The 21,231-nt window shown below is 45.1% G+C and overlaps 1 protein-coding gene across 1 annotated transcript in view; it reads left to right on the top strand.

Annotated features, from left to right (window-relative positions):
* The first annotated feature begins 1,330 nt into the window (after positions 1–1,330).
* Positions 1,331–21,231, top strand: part of LOC143960199 (uncharacterized) — a 111,292-nt gene continuing 91,391 nt past the window's right edge. The window contains exon 1 of the mRNA XM_077468524.1: positions 1,331–1,459. Coding sequence (XP_077324650.1) covers positions 1,411–1,459 — 49 coding nt within the window. The 5' untranslated portion in view covers positions 1,331–1,410. The remainder of the gene's footprint in view (positions 1,460–21,231) is intronic.

Here is a 21,231-nt window from a genome sequence, read left to right as displayed (position 1 = left end):
ATGGTCCCAAAAATGTGTCAAAAATGTCCGATCTGTCTGCCATAATGTCGCAGTCACAATAAAAATAAAAAAATTATTAATAAAAATGCCATAAAACGATCCCCTATTTTGTAAACGCTATGACTTGTGCAAACCAATCAATAATCGCTTATTGCGATTTTTTTTACCAAAAATATGTAGAATACGTATCGACCTAAACTGAGAAAAAAACTTTTTTTATATATTTTTGGGGGATATTTACTATAGCAAAAAGTAAAAAATAATGCTTTTTTTCAAAATTGACGCTCTTTTTTTATAGCGCAAAAAATTAAAACCGCAGGGGTGATCAAATGCCACCAAAAGAAAGCTCTATTTGTGGGAAAAAAAAGGACGTCAATTTTGTTTGGGAGCCACATCGCACAGCCGCGCAATTGTCAGTTAAATCGACGCAGTGCCGAATCGCAAAAAGTGCTCTAGTCAGGAATGGGGTAAATTCTTCCGGGGCTGAAGTGGTTAAATGATATGTAAACCTTAATAATGAACTTCTCCTATTAGTCCCTTTTGGTCTGTAAAACAGACTGCTGAAACCCTCTTGGTCACATATGTCAAACACAAGGCCATGGGTTAAATAAGGCCAGCCAGGCCTTGTTATGTGGCCCTTGCACCCAGTTTTGCAGTTGGAACATGGCGGAACTCCATTCCGCCACCTCCAGCTCCCACCCTCCTCTTATGCTGCCCCTTGGACATCTTCTGTATTTACAAGGGACAGGTTGCTCTAAGTGTCTCCCGAAACTGCACTCTGTACATAGGTTACCCCTGGACCCTGCACTCTGTACATAATGCACTCCTGAACGCTGCACTCTGTATGTAACACACTCCTGAACCCTGCACGTAGCACACCCTGGCCCTATGAGGGCAATTATACTGCTGATGTGGCCTACGATTAAATTGACGCCCCTGCTCTAGGTATATCTGTTTGGTAAATTTGAAAATATATCTGTTAATCCTGCCAGTATCAACTACATTATTGTGCGTTATCTCAGGGGACTACAGAACTACACCCTCTATGTTATGAACAATAGCAGAGGGGCTGGTACTGTATACAATGTTCTATCTTGTTTCTGTTGCCCTGATACAGAAGAGTAAGTAGGCGTTGTCATCCTAGGACTGGAAGTATGCTACTGGCACTAGTTGAAAATACAGTAAAAATAGCCTATAAAAAAGAAAATGGATGCTAAGTTTTAGATACACTTTAAGAGTGCCTGCGACTTTCCTCCAACTTACTTTGTGGCAGTGACCCACTTCTCTATCTACAAGAATATGTTTCATGGTTATATTCTTCCTGTGGTCACTTCCTTCTCATGTGTGGTCGTCTAGTGTTTATAACATACCGAGTTAGACAACCCAGACTTCACACTAGCAGCACTCAGGATGGGTCCATATTATCAATGGATATTCGCTCTCATCTTATTACTCCCAGGTACGTATTCCATCTCTCATGGCCCTGCATTGTGAGCTTAGAAAACAGTGTGAGGCCATTAACACGTAGCATCCAAAATGAGATGTAATGTTCTTAAAGTATATGTAAACTTTAACTGAAGGACATTTTGTTCGCTAAAGAACTGCATATGAACAAATGCCATTTTTTATACACATATCTTTTTTATGTTACCTTTTTTTTCCATTATTTGTTGTATCTCAGTGTTGCTGATTTTATGCAACTACTTTGTGGACATGTCATATCTACATGTATACACTCCATTGGGTTTTTTTCTGCATTTCTCAGAAAAGGTTTCCTAACGGTCACAGCAGTTGAATGCCCATCAGTACAGACACTTGTAGTCTCCATTGGGAGAGTGTGTGACAACACTGGTAGGAGACAAAGGCAGAGTGTTGTCAAGCTTTAGCAGGAAGTAGAGGAAAAAGGAGCTTTTGGCAGGATCACCAGGCACTGTTTTAATAAAGACAGCTGATTTAAAAATATTAAAAATTACTTTTGAAATGAAGTACATGTTAAAACATTTAGCAGATTAGTGATTAGGTACAGTATACTGTATGTTTAGGGTCGTTGTCCTGCTGGAATGTGAATCTTCATCCCAGTCTCAAGTCTTTTGCAGACTCTAACATGTTTTCTTCTAAGATTTCCTTGTATTTGGCTCCTTCCATCTTCCCATCAACTCTGACCAGCTTCCCTGTCCCTGCTGAAGAAAACCCTCCCCACAACATGATGCTGCCACCACCATGGTGTTCAGGGTGATGTGCAGTGTTAGTTTTCCGCCATAACGTTTTGCTTTTAAGCCAAAAAGTTTGATTTTGGTCTCATCTGACCAGAGCACCTTCTTTCACGTTTGCTGTGTCCCCCACATGGCTTATAGCAAAGAAAATTGCCGCGCTAAATATGATAATCATACAAACGTATATACAAAGCATGTGATATATGTGACATCCATAATGCTTCTATGTGTACATATACATAATATACTCAAAATAAGAAAGTCCTTCTAATATTATCCGTGAAAAGAATGAACAACTACAATTTCTTCCCTTCCTTTTTGTACATGAAAAGTGGATGAAAAAAGTCCATCAAAAAGTCCAAAAACGTGCAGAGTACATCAATTGCGTGATTACCACCACCGTGAATAAAAATCAAGGCTTACCAGATGCCTTGGATCCAAACAGGCATATACCTGAAGGATCAGCAAAGCTTTATTGTGAATGGATTGGATGATCCCCGGAAAATCGTGAGATATATGCCAGGTTGCAGCAAAAAATTCTCCAAACCATACGCGATGTAACAATATCCTCCAAAGAGCAGATCACACTCCACCAAAAGACGATCATACGGGATGGAAAAAGGGAACCAACATAGCGTAATTCCGTAAAATTCTTAATTTTATTAATCAAATGGTATCACACTTACATTCCTGTAGCATATATAGCGCTTTTGTCAAATGGTTACAGCAGTGAGGTTCTCCCGACGCGTTTCGTCACCCTAGGACATCATCTGGGGTCCCCCACATGGCTTCTCGCAAACTTCAAAGGGGACTTCTTATGGCTTTCTTTCAACAATGGCTTTCTTTTTGCCACTCTTCCATAAAGGCCAGATTTGTGGAGTGCACAACTAATAGTCCTGTGGACAGATTCTTCCACCTGAGCTGTGGATCTCTGAAGCTCCTCTAGAGTTACCATGGGCCTCTTGGCTGCTTCTCTGATTAATGCTCTCCTTGCCCGGCCTGTCAGTTTAGGTGGATGGCCATGTCTTGGTAGGTTTGCACTTGTGCCATACTCTTTACATTTTTGGATGATGGATTGAACAGTGCTCCATGAGATGTTTTGGGATATTTTTTTATAACCTAACCCTGCTTTAAACTTCTCAACAACTTTATCCCTGACCTCTCTGGTGTGTTCCTTGGCCTTCATGAAGCTGTTTGTTCACTAAGGTTCTCTAACAAACCTCTGAGGGCTTCACAGAACAGCTGTATTTATACTGAGAATAAATTACACATAGGTGAACTCTATTTAATAATTAGGTGATTTCTGAATGCACTAGATTTTAGTTAAGCGTATCCGAGTAAAAGGGGGCTGAATACTAATGCATGCCATGCTTTTCACATATTTATGTGTAAAAAAAAAATTGAAAACCATTTATCGTTTTTCTTCCACTTCACAATTACATGTCACTTTGTGTTGGTCTTTCACATAAAATACCAATAAAATAAATTTACGTTTTTGGTTGTAACATAACAAAATGTGGCAAAATTCAAGTGGAATAAATACTTTTTCAAGGCATTGTTTAGTGCCATTCCCATGGTTAACAAATGTATGCAAGATTTTCTAAGTAGCCACATTGTCTAATATATTTCACAGTAATGTATAGGTCCCTTTATAGAAGATCTCTTAATGGTATATTCACCATATATATTTGAAGAATGTGCTGAGCTAGAAGTGCAACATTTATCTCCAGAAAAAAAAAAATACACCTATTGGCATTTCATTCATTTCTATGCAATGCAATTCAGACACTGATCCGTCAATGTGAAAAAGTTGTAAATAAAAATATGAGCCAACATAAATTGTAGAAATTAAAGGGGTTGTAAAGGTAAATGTTTTTTCACCTTAATGCATTCTATGCATTAAGGTGAAAAAACATCTCACACTGCCCGCGCCCCCAGTCCCCCCGTTTTACTTACCTGACCCCTCGAAAATCCCACGCTCGCCCCCGCCGTCCTCTTCGCCGCTCAGCCTGGCCGCTGATTGGCTGGAGTGGATGGATTGAAAGCAGCGCAGCCATTGGCTCGCGCTGCTGTCAATCACATCCAATGACGCAGCGCGCCGGGGGGCGGGGCCTTGTGATACAGCGAGCGGCTATAGCCGCCGGCTGTATCACGGGAGCGCGCCCACAGTGCTTCTCACCAATGCGAGGGAGCTCGCATTAACGTGAGAAGCACCTGCGGGAGGAAGCAGAGACAGCCGCCGAGGGACCCCAGAAGAGCAGGTTCGGGGCCACTCTGTGCAAAACGAGCTGCACAGTGGAGGTAAGTATGACATGTTTGTTATTTTAAAAAAATAAAAAATTTTACTTTACAACCCCTTTAAATGTGAAGCTGCCCCTTTAAGTGAATATACCACCTGCAAACAGAAAATATATATATTTACTTAAACTGAGCTGCAGTACAGGATGGAAAAATGTTCACATGTTGCAGATTTCTGTACTGAACCACAGCTCAAAAGGCTGTGTTTAAGTATGAACAGGGTACAAAGAAAATAATTATTTTCCGTGTGCCCTTGCGAAGAATGGTGTTATTCTCGTGCAGAAAACCACCGACCTCCAAACAAGTGTGAACAAGCCCTAAAATGCACAGGACCCTTTTCAAAACTGCACTGCAACCGTCCCGCATATGTGTTAACTGGCGCCATTGAATGCCAGTCACATAAACATATTATGTGAATTGGATGCTGTTAAGAACGCAGTAAAACCTTGGTTTGAGAGCGTTTTGCAAGACAAGCAACATTTTAAAATACATTTTGACTTGATATACAAGTGATGTCTTGATATACAAGTAGTGTCATGTCCCAACTGAGTATAAAAGAGAAGAGAGGCATCTCTAAGTGTAGCAGTATTGCTACACTTAGCTATATAGTAGGTGAGGCTGAAAAAAGACACAAGTCCATCAAGTTCAACCTACGTGTGTGATTATATGTCAGTATTACCTTGTATATCCCTGTATGTTGCTGTCGTTCAGGTGCTTATCTAATAATTTTTTGAAACTACCGATGCTCTCCGCTGTGGAAGGGAATTCCACATCCTTGTCGCTCTTACAGTAAAGAACCCTCTACGTAGTTTAAGACTAAACCTCTTTTCTTCTAATATTAATAGGTTGCCATGTCTCTTGTTAAACTCCCTTCTGTGAAAAAGTTTTAGAGGCGCCTCTCTTCTCTTTTATACTCTGTAACTCCTGCTGGATTTTGCTGTTTTGTGTAGTGCCCTGCTCCTAATGAGCAGATGCTAATATTTTTTAAATTTAGTTGTCTGAAGCTGTAGTTGGGCTCAGACAAATTTTTCCCAAAATTTCTGGTTTCTGTGCCAGTCCAGCTGGGTTGCACTGGTTCCCACTTGACCGTAGGTGTCGCTGTCACCGCTGGTAGGTGTGAAAATGCAGCAGGCTGGATGTAATCAATACCACTTCTTGCTCGGAAATAGCTCAGTGGCAGTGGCTTCTCTGCTGTGCATTCTGGGAGAGGGTATTTAACTACTTAAGGACTGCCGTATTGCCATTGTACGTCATCACAATGGCACAGGCAGGCACAAGCACGTACATGTATGTGCCTGCCTTCCAGCGGGTGGAGGGTCCGATCAGACCCCCTCCCGCTGGATACGGCGGTCCGGTTCGCTGCAGGAGCGATCCGTGATGAGGGGATGGCCGTTGGTTTCTGGCCATCCCCTCTCGATCGCTCCTGGACAATGACAAGCTTCCTCCCCTGTGAAAATGTAAACACAGGAAGGAGGAAGTGATGTCACACTCCTCGTGGCGGTCTTTTTGACCGGACAGAGCGGAGTGAAGACATACAAGTAAGTGCACCAACAGTCCGCTGACACATAGGTACACATAGGCACACATTTCACCCCAGTCACCCCCCGATCACCCCCCCGATCGACCCCCGCCCCCCCCCCCCCCAGTCACAGTGTCACTAATTGCAGTGTTCATTTATTTACTGATCACTACATTTAGTGTCAGTTGTGACTGTAAAAAGTGTCAGGGCAGCTAGTGTTAGGCCCCTTTAGGTCCAGGGTAGCCCCCTACCCTCCCCCTAATAAAGGTTTAACCCCTTGATTGCCCTCCCAGTTAACCCTTTCACTCCCTTTTACCAGTGTCACTAAGCGATCGTTTTTCTGATCGCTGCATTAGTGTCACTGGTCCCGCTAGGAAGCTAGTTTTTCTTTTAGGTTCAACGCCAGGTTTTTATAGCGTTAGGTACCCCGATATATAACCTAATAAAGGTTTTAACCCCTTGATTGCCCCTAGAGTTAACCCTTTCACCAGCGATCGCTGTATAAGTGTCACTGGTGACGCTGGTTAGCCAGTTAGTTATTTAGTTATTTAGGTTCCCCGTCAGGTTTTTATAAAGCTTCAGGTACCCCCATATAAATACCCAATAAAGGTTTTAACCCCCTGATTGCCCTTAGTTAACCCTTTCACCAGTGATCACCGTATAAGTGTTACGGGTGACGCTGGTTAGGTAGTTCGATTTTTATAGCATCAGGGCACCCGCCATTTATTACCTAATAAAGGTTTAACCCCCTGATCACCCGGCGGGTGATATAAATTCGGTTTTAGGGTCAGAAAGGGTCTGCGTCGCCCCAGGCAGTGCTAGGTTAGTGCCAGTACCGCTAACACCCACGCGCAAAGCATACACCTCCCTTAGTGGTATAGTATCCAAACAGATCAATACCTGATCTGATCAGAGCTATACTAGCGTGCCCAGCAATTTAGGGTTCTAAAAAAACGCATTGTTAGCAGGATCAATCCAGATACCTGCTAGCACCTGCGTTTTGCCCCTCCGCCCAGCCCAGCCCACCCAAGTGCAGTATCGATCGATCACTGTCACTTACAAAACACAACACACAAAACTGCAGCGTTCGCAGAGTCAGGCTTGATCCCTGCGATCGCTAACAGTTTTTTTGTAGCGTTTTATACAGTCGCTGACAGGCTAGGTGCTTTTTTACCTGTGAGTCTCACTAGTGTACCCCTAAATTTAGAGCCCAAAATGGCAAAGCGAAGGTACACTAGTGAAGAGGCCCACACGTTTCTGAGCATAACAGATAGTGAAGAGGAAGACACTGATCTGTCAGATTCAGGCTCAGAATACGAACCTGTAGAGGACAGTGCCTCCATGTCAGATAGCTCTGACAACGAAGAAGAGGTCCCTGCTAACGTCAGGCGTACCCGACCCCGATCTTCTGATGTTGTTGAGGTGCAGGAACCGCAAGTCCCTCGTATGGAGTATAGAGCCAGTACTAGCGCCGCTCATCCTTTTGGTGAACTGGCAAGCACCAGCGGCCTAGTACACCCTGGACGTACATCCAGCACTGCAGTATCACGTGGTGACGTGGCGAGTCCCATAAGTGCAGTTCAAGCTGGCGAGGTGGCAAGCACAAGTAGTGTCCCGCTGCCACCAAGAAGAAGACGAAGACAGGCCCGTCGTTCCCATAGTGCCCTTCCTGCAGAATTCGCCAATCCTGATTGGGTGCCCACCACTCCTGCAGCACCAGTACTTCCCCCATTCACTGCCCAACCCGGTATTCAGGTGGATACAGATGATTTTACGCCACTTGATTTTTATTCATGACGTTGCAGGCTTATTGGTCCACGCATCCGACTGACCACATGCCCGTGTTCTCTAACTCCATGTCCAGGAAACGATATGAGCAGATCTTGCGGTTCATGCACTTCAGTGACAATGAACTTTGTCGTTATCGTGGAGACCCTGAATACGATCGGCTCTACAAAATTCGGCCCCTCATAAACCACTTCAACCAACGTTTTGCAGACTTGTTTACTCCCCAAAAAGTTGTCTGCGTTGATGAGTCCCTGATTAAGTTTACTGGTCGCTTGTCATTCAAACAGTACATTCCCAGCAAGCGTACCAGATACGGGGTCAAGCTCTATAAGTGCTGTGACAGGGCCACAGGCTATGCATGGAGCTTTATGGTTTATGAGGGTAAAGATAGTTACGTAGAGCCGGAGAACTGCCCTGACTACATAGGAAGCGCTGGCAAGATAGTGTGGAAATTGGTGTCACCCTTATTCGGAAAGGGGTACCACTTGTACGTGGACAATTATTACACCAGCGTGCCACTGTTTAGTCACTTGTTTGATAATCAGATTGGAGCATGTGGCACCGTGCGACCTAATCCCCGGGGCTTTCCCCAGCGGCTTGTAGATTCCCGTCTTAGGCTGGGGGAGAGAGCCTGCTATCGGTGTAATAATTTGCTCGCTATGAAGTGGAGGGATAATAAGAATGTTTTCGTTCTTACCTCCCTTCATGCAGACACGACGGTCCCCCTCTGTGTCCACGAATATAACAAAAATATGGGAGGGGTGGACCTCAATGACCAGTTGTTGGCGCCGTATCTAGCTTCCCGTAAGGCAAGACGCTGGTACAAAAAAGTGTCTGCTTACTTATTTCCATTGGCTTTGCTGAATGCTTTTGTGCTATACAAAACTTCAGACGGGACTTTAACCTTTCTTTTCTTCCAAAGAGAGGTTGTCACAGAGCTTCTGTATCCAGACGGTTCTGCACCTCACCATTCCCAACCAAATGCAGTAAGCCGGCTGCATGAGAGGCATTATTCTTATGCCATCCCGAGTACCCCTACCCAACGAGCCCCCCAAAAAATATGTCGTGTCTGTACCAAGCGCGGATTTAGGCGTGACACCCGTTGTTATTGTCCACGCTGTCCTGGCAATCCTGGTCTTTGCCTTGGTGAGTGTTTTGAACGCTACCACACACTAGTGAAGTATTAGCGTAGGGTACAGCATTTCACAGTCTCCCAAGATGCCATCGCATTTTGAGAGACCCGAAATGTTACAGTTGTTACAGTTTACAGTTCAAAAAAAAGTGTATATAAAAAAAAAAAATATATAAAATATAAAAACCAAAAATAGTTGTCGTTTTATTGTTCTCTCTCCCTCTCTCTTTCTCTCTCTCTCTTCTCTCTGGGAGCGTTTGCTCCCACGATACATAAAGCCGTGACTCCAGTGCTGTAGGAGGTGATTTCACCACCACAGTTAAAAAAGAGCATATATGCCGAAGCATGGGGGCATAAGTGGTGGAGGAGCAATTTTGCTCCTAATGCCGCGTACATACGGTCAAAATTCCGACAGAGGGCTTGCCCGTGGAAAAGTTTGAACGTATGTACGTGGCATAACTTTTTTGCGGGAGGATGCCCCCATGCTTCGGCATATATATATTTTAGGCACAGGTTGTGTTAAAAAATGTTTTATTTTTTACTGTTTTTTTTGGCATTTGCTTTGCAGGTACGGTATGGTAAGGTTTTACTGTTATACTGTGATGTTACTTTGTTTTAACGTTAACCATAATTTGCTTAGCAGGTACGCCATTCAGCTGCAGCGCGGATTTATTTATCTTGACAGCAACAGCGTTTGCTCCCACGATACATAAAGCCGTGACTCCAGTGCTGTAGGAGGTGATTTCACCACCACAGTTAAAAAAGAGCATATATGCCGAAGCATGGGGGCATAAGGGGTGGAGGAGCGATTTTGCTCCTAATGCCACGTACATACGGTCAAAATTCCGACGGAGGGCTTGCCCGTGGAAAAGTTTGAACGTATGTACGCGGCATAACTTTTTTGCGGGAGGATGCCCCCATGCTTCGGCATATATATATTTTAGGCACAGGTTGTGTTAAAAAATGTTTTATTTTTTACTGTTTTTTTTGGCATTTGCTTTGCAGGTATGGTATGGTAAGATTTTACTGTTATACTGTAATGTTACTTTGTTTTAACGTTAACCATAATTTGCTTAGCAGGTACGCCATTCAGTTGCAGCGTGGATTTATTTATCTTGACAGCAACAGCGTTTGCTCCCACGATACATAAAGCCGCGACTCCAACGCTGTAGGAGGTGATTTCACCACTACAGTTAAAAAAAAAGAGCATATATGCCGAAGCATGGGGGCATAAGGGGTGGAGGAGCGATTTTGCTCCTAATGCCGCATACATACGGTCGAAATTCCAATGCATGCTTGCCCGTGGAAAAGTTCGACCGTGTGTACGCGGCATAACTTTTTTGCGGGAGGATGCCCCCATGCTTCGGCATATATAAATGGTGCATGTATGTCCATCATTAGAAGTGGGTGGATGAAGGGAGGTATTCTAATGGTGGGCATACCCACCGATCAATCTCTTTTTTTTTGTTCAGACAACATGACTCTCAGAAAATAGCTTGGGGTGTCTCCTTTCCAAAATGGGGTAATTTGGGGGGGGGTTTGTGCTATTTTGGCATTTTATGGCCTTCGAAACTGTAATAGGTAGTGAGGAGTGAAATCAAAAATTTGCGCCCTTAGAAATCCAGAAGGTGGCAATTGGTTTTTGGGGCCCCGTACGCAGCTAGGCTCCCAAAAAGTCCCACACATGTGGTATCCCCGTACTCAGGAGAAGCAGCAAAATGTATTTTGGGGTGCAGTTCCACATATAACCATGGCATGTGTGAGCAATATATAATTTAGTGACAACTTTTTGTAAAAAAATAAATATTTTTATTTTTTGTCATTATTCAATCCCTTGAAACCAAAAAAAAAATATTCAATGGTCTCAACATGCCCCTCAGCAAATAGCTTGGGGTGTCTACTTTCCAAAATGGGGTCATTTGGGGGGGTTTTGTGCCATCTTGGCATTTTATGGCCTTCAAAACTGTGAGAGGTAGTGAGGAGTGAAATAAAAAATTAATGCCCTTAGAAATCCTGAAGGCGGTGCTTGGATTTCGGGGTCCCGTACGCGGCTAGGCTCCCAAAAAGTCCCACACATGTGGTATCCCTGTACTCAGGAGAAGCAGCAGAATGTATTTTAAGGTGTCATTTCACATATGCCCATAGCATGTGTGAGCAATATATCATTTAGTGACAACTTTGAGCAAAAAAAAAAAAGTTTGTACTATTCCCGCAACTTGTGGCAAAATATAAAATATTCCATGGACTCAACATGCCTCTCAGTAAATAGCTTGGGGTGTCTACTTTCCAAAATGGGGTCATTTGTGGGGGTTTTGTGCTATTTTGGCATTTTATGGCCTTCAAAACTGTGATAGGTAGTGAAGAGTGAAATCAAAAATTTGCACCCTTAGAAATCCTAAAGGCGGTGATTGGTTTTCGGGGCCCCGTACGCAGCTAGGCTCCCAAAAAGTCCCACACATGTGGTATCCCCGTACTCAGAAGAAGCAGCAAAATTTATTTTGGGGTGCAATTCCACATATAACCATGACATGTGTGAGCAATATATAATTTAGTGACAACTTTTTGTAAAAAAAAAAAAAAAAATTATTTTTTGTCATTATTCAATCCCTTGGGACAAAAAAAAATATTCAATAGTCTCAACATGGCCCTCAGCAAATAGCTTGGGGTGTCTACTTTCCAAAATGGGGTCATTTGGGGGGGTTTTGTGTCATCTTGGCATTTTATGGCCTTCAAAACTGTGATAGGTAGTGATAGGTAGTGAGGAGTAAAATAAAAAATGTATGCCCTTAGAAATCCTGAAGGCGGTGGCAAAATATAAAATATTCCATGGACTCAACATGCCTCTCAGTAAATAGCTTGGGGTGTCTACTTTCCAAAATGGGGTCATTTTGGGGGGTTTTGTGCTATTTTGGCATTTTATGACCTTCGAAACTGTGATAGGTAGTGAGGAGTGAAATCAAACATTTGCACCCTTAGAAATCAAGAAGGTGGTGATTGGTTTTCGGGGGGCCGTGCGCGACTAAACTCCCAAAAAGTCCCACACATGTGGTATCCCCATACTCGGGAGAAGTAGCGGAATATATTTTGGGGTGCAATTCCACATATAACCATGGCATATGTGAGCAATATATCATTTAGTGACAACTTTTTGTAAATTTTTTATTTATTTTTTGTCATTATTCAATCCCTTAGGACAAAAAAAAAATATTCAATGGGCTCAACATACCCATCAGCAATTTCCTTGGGGTGTCTACTTTCCAAAATGGGGTCATTTGGGGGGGGGGGGGTTTGTACTGCCCTGCCATTTTAGCACCTCAAGAAATGAGATAGGCAGTCATAAATTAAAAGCTGTGTAAATTCCAGAAAATGTACTCTAGTTTGTAGACGCTATAACTTTTGCGCAAACCAAAAAATATACGCTTATTGACATTTTTTTTACTAAAGACATGTGGCTGAATAAATTTTGCCCTCAATGTATGACTAAAATTTAGTTTATTCGATTTTTCTTATAACAAAAAGAAGAAAATATATTTTTTTTCCAAAATTTTCGCTCTTTTTCCATTTATATCGCAAAAAATAAAAATTGCAGAGGCAATCAAATACCATCAAAAGAAAGCTCTATTTGTGGGAAGAAAAGGACGCAAATTTCGTTTGGGTGCAATATTGCATGACCGCGCAATTACCAGGTAAAGTAGCGCAGTGCGAAATTGTAAAAAGACCTCTGGTCCTTAAGGTGTTTATTGGTCCGGGGCTGTAGTGGTTAAGGCACCAACGCCATTTTTGGTGGTTCTTTTTCCGGGATCCGCTATCCCGACCTCATGGCCCTCCTGGCCTGGGGTCTGCGTCGCATGGTCCTGCACCTCGCGTGTGGGGAGAGGCCTTCGCAAATGAGATGGGGCCTACTGATCCAGGGGTGGTCCTGTGCTGTCTCGCGTGTGGGGAGAGGCCAAGAAAACTGAAGCATCCAGGGGGTGCCTTTGGCCAATCATGGCTCAGGGAGTCCACACCCCACACTATATTAGACTGCTTACATGGCAGCCTTACATAGTTTTATGAATTAGAGACAGCAAAATGACATTTGTAAAGGAAAAATGTCATTCAAAACTGTCTGTGGCTGTAATGTATTGCCGGATCCCGGCAATATACATAAAAATCCTTGAAAAGAACGGCATGGGTCCCCCCCAGTCCATTGTCAGGCTCTATGGGTCTGGTATGGATATTAAGGGGAACCCTGCACAAAATAAAATAAAAATTGTGTGAGGTCCTGTCATGGACACGCACTGCGCATGGCGCTGCAACTGGCCACAGGCATACGGGTCCATCGGGATTTGTTCCAGTCCACAGGCATCCAGCGTTAAATAGACGCACGCAGATCGCAGATACGCGCGCAATGGCAGGGTGGCATATAAAAATGGACGTACCTGTACGCCAATATGCCTGCGCGTGCCATTCTGCTGACGTACATCGGCGTGCGCTGGTCGGGAACTGGTTAAACACTCCACTTTTCCAATAATAAAGATTGTGTCTTTACCTTTTCTTCCAATAACTGCAACTCAGGCTCCATGGCCAAACGATTTTTACTCCAGGCCTGGCAGTATTTGGCTCTGAAGCATTTGTGTTCAGCCTTCAAAACTTTACATTTTTCTTCAGCTCTTACAATCACCCTAAAACGATTGATAATCTTCTGACTGAAGACATTTGTATCCCCATCAGGGCCTGGACCCAGAGTCAGGTCCTCCACCTCCTCCTTACTAGGCCCCGTGTCATCAGGGGAATCCCTCCCAGGGCCTCCCTAGGGTTGCCACCTGTCTGGGATTCACCCGGACAGTTTGGCTTTGGAACCATGCGTCCAGGTTTCAGACTGCCTGAAACCTGGACACATTATTCAGACTGGACTATGGCCTCCCAGCAAGGTTGCTGGCTGCAGTTGTCTAAGCTGAGAGTGTCTGTTACACTCTCTTTCACACTGCCCAACGCCAGCACTAACAGTTCCCCCCACATACAGACGGGAGAGGAGAGAGGGCTTAATCGCTTAGTGGGACTCAGCGTACAGATATCAGTGTACTAGGGAATAGCACCTGGTAGACAGTCACTGGGCAAGAAGGAATTCTCAGTCAGCCTGCCTGGTGATCATAGACACACTAATCTGCTGTGATTACACACTGACCTTCTGCTGCACACAAGGCAGGTCAGTTGACTATCTCCGACATGACTCCACTCTGTCTTCACTCTGCAGCCTGCAGCTGTCTCACTGGCTTTCCCCGTGGCATGGATGTATACTGTGGTCCCGCCCCTCTGCTGAATTCCCCAGGAGGAGAGGCGGCTGGAGCGCCTGTCACTGCTATCATCTTCATGGCTCCATGATCGCTCTTTAATCCCAGCCGGCACCCGAGTCCTCTCATATAGCCTCATCAACTGCAGGCAGGGATGACATAGCTCACCGCCTCTGCAGTGCATAAACGTCTGGCGATACCACACTTGTCAAGACTCTTGCTGAGAAGACAACCTTTGCGTGGCCTTCTCCCGAAGAGTCCTCCCCTGTATACCTTCACAGTTGCTGGGCCTCTCCACCAGATGGCACTGGACCACCTCTGAATCCTTCCTTCAGTTTCTTTGCCTCTGGCTCGCCAGCGCCGAGACTTGGAGTCAGGTGGATCCACAAACCAGGCCATGGAAGCCCCGGGGGCTGGTCAGGACCAGAACCAAATAGTCAGAAAGCACTTCTGGACCGAAACCCTGAAACACCTGACATCCAGGGCCGTCTTTAAGGCAGGGCAAAAGGGGCAGCTGCCCTGGGCCCTGCCATTGTTGTGGGGCCCAAAGCAGCTGCCTCATACTTGCCAACTATCCCAGTTTAAATTCCCTTGTCCCTTGAAGTTTTAGTCCTGTGCTGTGTCCCGATATCTCAGTGTAAAGTGCTGGTACTAATGCTGCACAGCTCTGCCCTATTGTTGTGTACAGATGACTCACCTGCAGACCCTGTGTTTACATGTAAATAACCAGCATTCATATGTAAATAGCGATGGCATTACTAAGTAAATAGCTGCGGCCGGCGGCATTGGTATGTAAATAAAGGTGGCATTCATATGTGTATCATGCTCCCCTGAAGTGAGGAGATGATGTGCTGTAACCTCTAGCAACCAATCAGTGGGCAGTATTACTGCACATTAATCTCTAGAAACCAATTAACAAGCAGAAATAATTTGCTGTAACCGCTAGCAACTAATCAGTGAACCGTAATATGTACTGTAACCTCTAGCAACCAGGCATTAAGCAGTAATGATATGCTGTAACCAATGACAACCAATCACAATCGCTGCCTGATCTGATACAGTAAATTTATTTTAAGTCTAGCTGCTATTTATTGTATGTCTCAGAGCAGGTGGAGAGTGAAATTGCATGGGGGGGGCAAGAAAATTCTTGCCCAGGGTCCAATCAATATTAAAGACGGCCCTGGTGACATCCGCACCTTAACACCTTAAGTACCCTCTCCCAGAAGGCACAGCAAGAGTGACACTCCCACTGGGCTGGTTCCGAGAAAGAGTAACCTTAATGCACCCAACTAGACTGCGTTCTAAACCCTGCCAGGGATAAAAGCGCCACCTATGGTCAGGCAGAACACCATGCAGTCCAGCCAGACTGGTGCTGAGGTCAAAATTTAGAGTAATTAAATCCAAGACCAAACTGCGGTTCAAGGGAAAAGTTAAATGACAAAACACATAGCGCGTGCTCTTCAGGAGCCGGCGCTACAGATGTTTAACCTGTTGCATCCCCTGCTGAAAGTCCTGTCCTGATGGAAGAGAACAGGCCAGCTGAAGATTCCACCAGCACAGCAGTGAGAACAGAGACTGTTGGGAAGACTGCAGGAACTATGAATATGCCAGCAAGTATTAAGAATGACAATAATGATAAAACAATGAATGTGGTGGGTGGTGTTGAAGGGGTTAATACTGCTGGGAAAAATAAAAATGAAATTTCTCTCTCTGCTCAGCAGAGGAAAGACTCATGGATTGTGCAGACCAAATCTGTACAATCGATATCTGTTAGAAATGTGTCAGATGATTCAAAACACACAAATGTTTTTAGAAGGTTTGGGGAGTCGCAACAAGGAGGATGGAGGGAATTTTTAAATGTTAGTGATCACAATTTGGGGAGGTTTGGTGGTGGGATGGTTGGTGGATACAGGAGGAGGAATGTGGTTCAGTTGAAGTGGGACTGGGAGGAGACTCCACCAGTAAGGGGGAGGGTGGCTGAGCTGGTTTTGGAAATCGGGTTTAACCACTTGCCGACCGCCTAACGCCGATGTACGTCGGCAGAATGGCACGGGCAGGCATAAGCACGTACATGTACGTGATTTGCCTCCCGCGGGTCGGGGGCCCGATCGGGCCCCCGCCCGGTGCCTGCGGCGGTCGGTTTTCGTTCGGGAGCGATCCCGGACGAGGGGACGGCCATTCATTCATGGCCACCCCCTCGCGATCGCTCCCGACGAATAGAAATCCCCGGTGACATCACTTCCTCTCCTGTAATGTAAACACAGGAGAGGAAGTGATGTATTCTCTCCTCCGTGTCGGTATTTTTCGTTCCGACACGGAGGAGAGCGGATCAGTGAGTTGCACCAACACATCCCACACACAGTAGAACATGCCAGGCACACTCACACCCCCCCTTTACCCCCCGATCACCCCCCCAATTACCCCTGCCCCCCAGTCACAGTGACACCAATGTCATTTTTTTTTTTTTTTTTTTTTTTTTTGCATTGGTGTCATTTGTGACTGTAATAACTGTTAGGGCAGTTAGAGTTAGCCCCCTTTAGTTCTAATGTACCCCCCTAACCCCCCCAATAAAGGTTTAACCCCGTGATCACCCCCCGTCGCCAGTGTCACTAAGGCTGGGTTCACATTGCAGCGGTTTATGAGAACGAATGTGATTCGCACCGCACTGCAGTGCAAATCACATCCGATCTCTGTGCGATTCGAGTTCAGCCATTCGCCGCACCCGCCGCACCCGCCACACCCGCCGCACCCGCCGCAAATTCGCACGGGACCCTTTTTTTGGCCCGCAGCAGAATCGGATCGCATGGGTGTTCACACCATGCGATCCGAGTTTGCAGATCGCACTGCGATATGCGAACTGATCTGGGGGTGTCAGTAACATTTCACTGACACTCCCAGCAGTTCGCATAGGGCAGTGTGAACTGCCGCCGGGAGGCATGCGATGCGGGAACCCGCCGCGGATTCGCGGCGTTTCCGCATCGCTCCAGTGTGAACCCAGCCTAATAAGCGATCATTTTTCTGATCGCCGTATTAGTGTCCCAGGTGACGCTAGTTAGGCAGGTAGGTATTTAGGTTCGCCGCAGCTTTTTATAGCGCCAGGGACCCCCATATACTACCGCATAAAGCCCCCTGATTGCCCCCTAGTTAACCCTTTCACCAGTGATCACCATATAACTGTTACAGGTGACGCTGGTTGGTTAGTTATTTTTTTATAGTTTCAGGGCACCCGCCATTTATTACCTAATAAAGGTTTAACCCCCTGATCACCCGGCGGGTGTCATTTGTGACTAATAACTGTTAGGGCAGTTAGGGTTAGCCCCCTTTAGTTCTAAGGTACCCCCCTAACCCCCCCAATAAAGGTTTAACCCCGTGATCACCCCCCGTCGCCAGTGTCACTAAGGCTGGGTTCAGATTGCAGCGGTTTGAGAACGGATGTGATTCGCACTGCAGTGCAAATCACATCCGATCTCTGTGCGATTCGAGTTCAGCCATTCGCCGCACCCGCCACACCCGCCGCACCCGCCGCAAATTCGCACGGGACCCTTTTTTTGGCCCGCAGCAGAATCGGATCGCATGGGTGTTCACACCATGCGATCCGAGTTTGCAGATCGCACTGCGATATGCGAACTGATCTGGGGGTGTCAGTAACATTTCACTGACACTCCCAGCAGTTCGCATAGGGCAGTGTGAACTGCCGCCGGGAGGCATGCGATGCGGGAACCCGCCGCGCATTCGTGGCGTTCCCGCATCGCTCCAGTGTGAACCCAGCCTAATAAGCGATCGTTTTTCTGATCGCTGTATTAGTGTCACAGGTGACGCTAGTTAGGCAAGTAGGTATTTAGGTTCGCCGCAGCTTTTTATAGCGCCAGGGACCCCCATATACTACCGCATAAAGCCCCCTGATTGCCCCCTAGTTAACCCTTTCACCAGTGATCACCATATAACTGTTACAGGTGACGCTGGTTGGTTAGTTATTTTTTTATAGTTTCAGGGCACCCGCCATTTATTACCTAGTCTCACTAGTGTACCCCTAAATTTAGGGGTGTCTACTTTCCAAAATGGGGTCATTTGGGGGGGGTTTGTGCCATCTTGGCATTTTATGGCCTTCAAAACTGTAACGCCCTTAGAAAGCCTGAAGGCGGTGCTTGGTTTTCGGGGCCCCGTACGCGGCTAGGCTCCCAAAAAGTCCCACATATGTGGTATCCCCGTACTCAGGAGAAGCAGCAGAATTTATTTTGGGGTGTCATTTCACATATGCCCATGGCATGCGTGAGCAATATATCATTTAGTGACAACTTTGTGAAAAAAAAAAAAAAAAAAAAAAAGTTTGTAATTTTCCCGCAACTTGTGGCAAAATATAAAATATTCCATGGACTCAACATGCCTCTCAGCAAATAGCTTGGGGTGTCTACTTTCTAAAATGGGGTCATTTGTGGGGGTTTTGTGCCATCTTGGCATTTTATGGCCTTCAAAACTGTAATAGGTAGTGAGGAGTGAAGTCAAATATTTACGCCCTTAGAAAGCCTGAAGGCGGTGCTTGGTTTTCGGGGCCCCGTACGCGGCTAGGCTCCCAAAAAGTCCCACATATGTGGTATCCCCGTACTCAGGAGAAGCAGCAGAATTTATTTTGGGGTGTCATTTCACATATGCCCATGGCATGTGTGAGCAATATATCATTTAGTGACAACTTTGTGAAAAAAAAAAAAAAAAAAAAAAAGTTTGTAATTTTCCCGCAACTTGTGGCAAAATATAAAATATTCCATGAACTCAACATGCCTCTCAGCAAATAGCTTGGGGTGTCTACTTTCTAAAATGGGGTCATTTGTGGGGGTTTTGTGCCATCTTGGCATTTTATGGCCTTCAAAACTGTAATAGGTAGTGAGAAGTGAACTCAAAAATTTACGCCCTTAGAAAGCCTGAAGGCGGTGCTTGGTTTTCGGGGCCCCGTACGCGGCTAGGCTCCCAAAAAGTCCCACATATGTGGTATCCCCGTACTCAGGAGAAGCAGCAGAATTTATTTTGGGGTGTCATTTCACATACGCCCATAGCATGTGTGAGCAATATATCATTTAGTGACAACTTTGTGTAAAAAAAAAAAAAAAATTTTTTTTTTGTCATTATTCAATCGCTTGAGGCAAAAAAATAAAATATTCAATGGGCTCAACATGCCTCTTATCAATTTCCTTAGGGGGTCTACTTTCCAAAATGGGGTCATTTGGGGGGGTTTTGTACTGCCCTGCCATTTTAGCACCTCAAGAAATGAGATAGGCAGTCGTAAACTAAAAGCTGCGTAAATTCCAGAAAACGTACCTTAGTTTGTAGATGTGACAACTTTTGCGCAAACCAATAAATATACAATTATTGACTTTTTTTTTACCAAAGACATGTGGCTGAATACATTTTGGCCTAAATGTATGACTAAAATTGAGTTTATTGGATTTTTCTAATAACAAAAAGTAGAAAATATCATTTTTTTTCAAAATTTGCGGTCTTTTTACGTTTATATCGCAAAAAATAAAAATCGCAGAGGCAATCAAATACCATCAAAAGAAAGCTCTATTTGTGGGAAGAAAAGGACGCAAATTTTGTTTGGGTACAACATTGCATGACCGCGCAATTACCAGTTAAAGCAGCGCAGTGCCAAAGTGTAAAAAGACCTCTGGTCATTTACCAGCAAAATGGTCCGGTCTGAAAGTGGTTAAAGTCTTGGATATATTTGCCTTATGCCGCGTACACACGGTCAAACTGTTTGACGTACTTAGTCCGTCATACAATCCGACGGACAATCCGTCGTACTTTCCACTGACCGGTCTTGACCACACACGGATGCACAAACAGTCCGTCGAAAGCTTGCGTGATGACGTGTACAGCACGTACGCCGGGACTAGAAATAGGAAGTCCAAGACACAGCAAAGCACCCTTCTGCCGTGTAAATCCTTTCTGGGCATGCGCCATTCTTAGTCCGTCGAACTAGCATACTGACGACCGTATTGTCCGCTGAAACCAAAGTACGACGGACAGATTTTTGGAAAATCCGAAAATCTTAGTACTCCGGACTGCACGTTGAAAAAGTCCGCTGAAGCCCACACACGAGCGGATTGTCCGCTGAAATGTGTTTCAACGGACTAAGTACGTCAAACAGTTCAACCGTGTGTACGCGGCATTAATTTGCTCAGTGGGGAGTTATGAATTTGATTTGTCAAGCCTGAGGGTCTGGATTTATTTCGCGAGCGATATAGGAGGTGCAGGGGCCTTCCGCAGTGGAGTGGCTTGGTGCCAAATTTGATTTCGAGGCAGCCTCTGATAAAATCGCTGACGATCCTGGTGCGTTACAAATCCATACCACAGGCTGATTTGATAGTATGGCTATGCCGATATGGTGAGGTCCTCACTCCACTGCAGAAGGTCCTTGATGAGCATGGAATAAGGACAGAAGCCTGGACAGTGTCACTAAAATTGGGGGTGCTGCTGGGTAATGTAGTTCAACACCTTCCCTGTTCAGCTTTTCTGGGGAGGGATAGGCTGACCATTTTTTACCAGGGTCAGCCTAAAGTCTGTAATAAATGTGGTGAAAAGGGCCATTTTGCATCAACCTGTATCCGTAAGAAATGCTCACTATTCCCGGATCTGGATAATTTGGCTAAGGATTGTACTGAAATTCAGTGCAATTTGTGCCAAAAGCTTGGTCATCCCTATAGTCAGTGCCTGGAGGCATTACATAACTTGCCCGGATTGGAGGCTGAGCTGCAGAGGCTTTATAAGGAGGATGAGGCCGCTGAAACTGTTGTTGTCCCTCCTGTATCTGTTGTTTCAGATTTTGCTTCCCCTAGTAATGTGGACCCTGAGTCTGTCCCTCCTGTGTCTGTTACATCTGTTGTTTTGGATTCTGTTTGCCCTAGAGATGTGGTCGATGAGTCTGTCCCCTCTGTGGTAGTCCCGAATTCTTCTGTACGTAGATCCTCCAGACTAGCAGAAGCTGCTGGGGGGGCAAGTTTAGCAGATCTTCCT

This window comes from Lithobates pipiens, unplaced genomic scaffold (assembly GCF_037356315.1).
Source record: "Lithobates pipiens isolate NorthernLeopardFrog02 unplaced genomic scaffold, aLitPip1_a1.2 Scaffold_8, whole genome shotgun sequence".
Taxonomy (NCBI): domain Eukaryota; kingdom Metazoa; phylum Chordata; class Amphibia; order Anura; family Ranidae; genus Lithobates; species Lithobates pipiens.
Note: the sequence above shows the minus strand (reverse complement) of the source record. Positions and strands in the feature narration are given on the sequence as shown.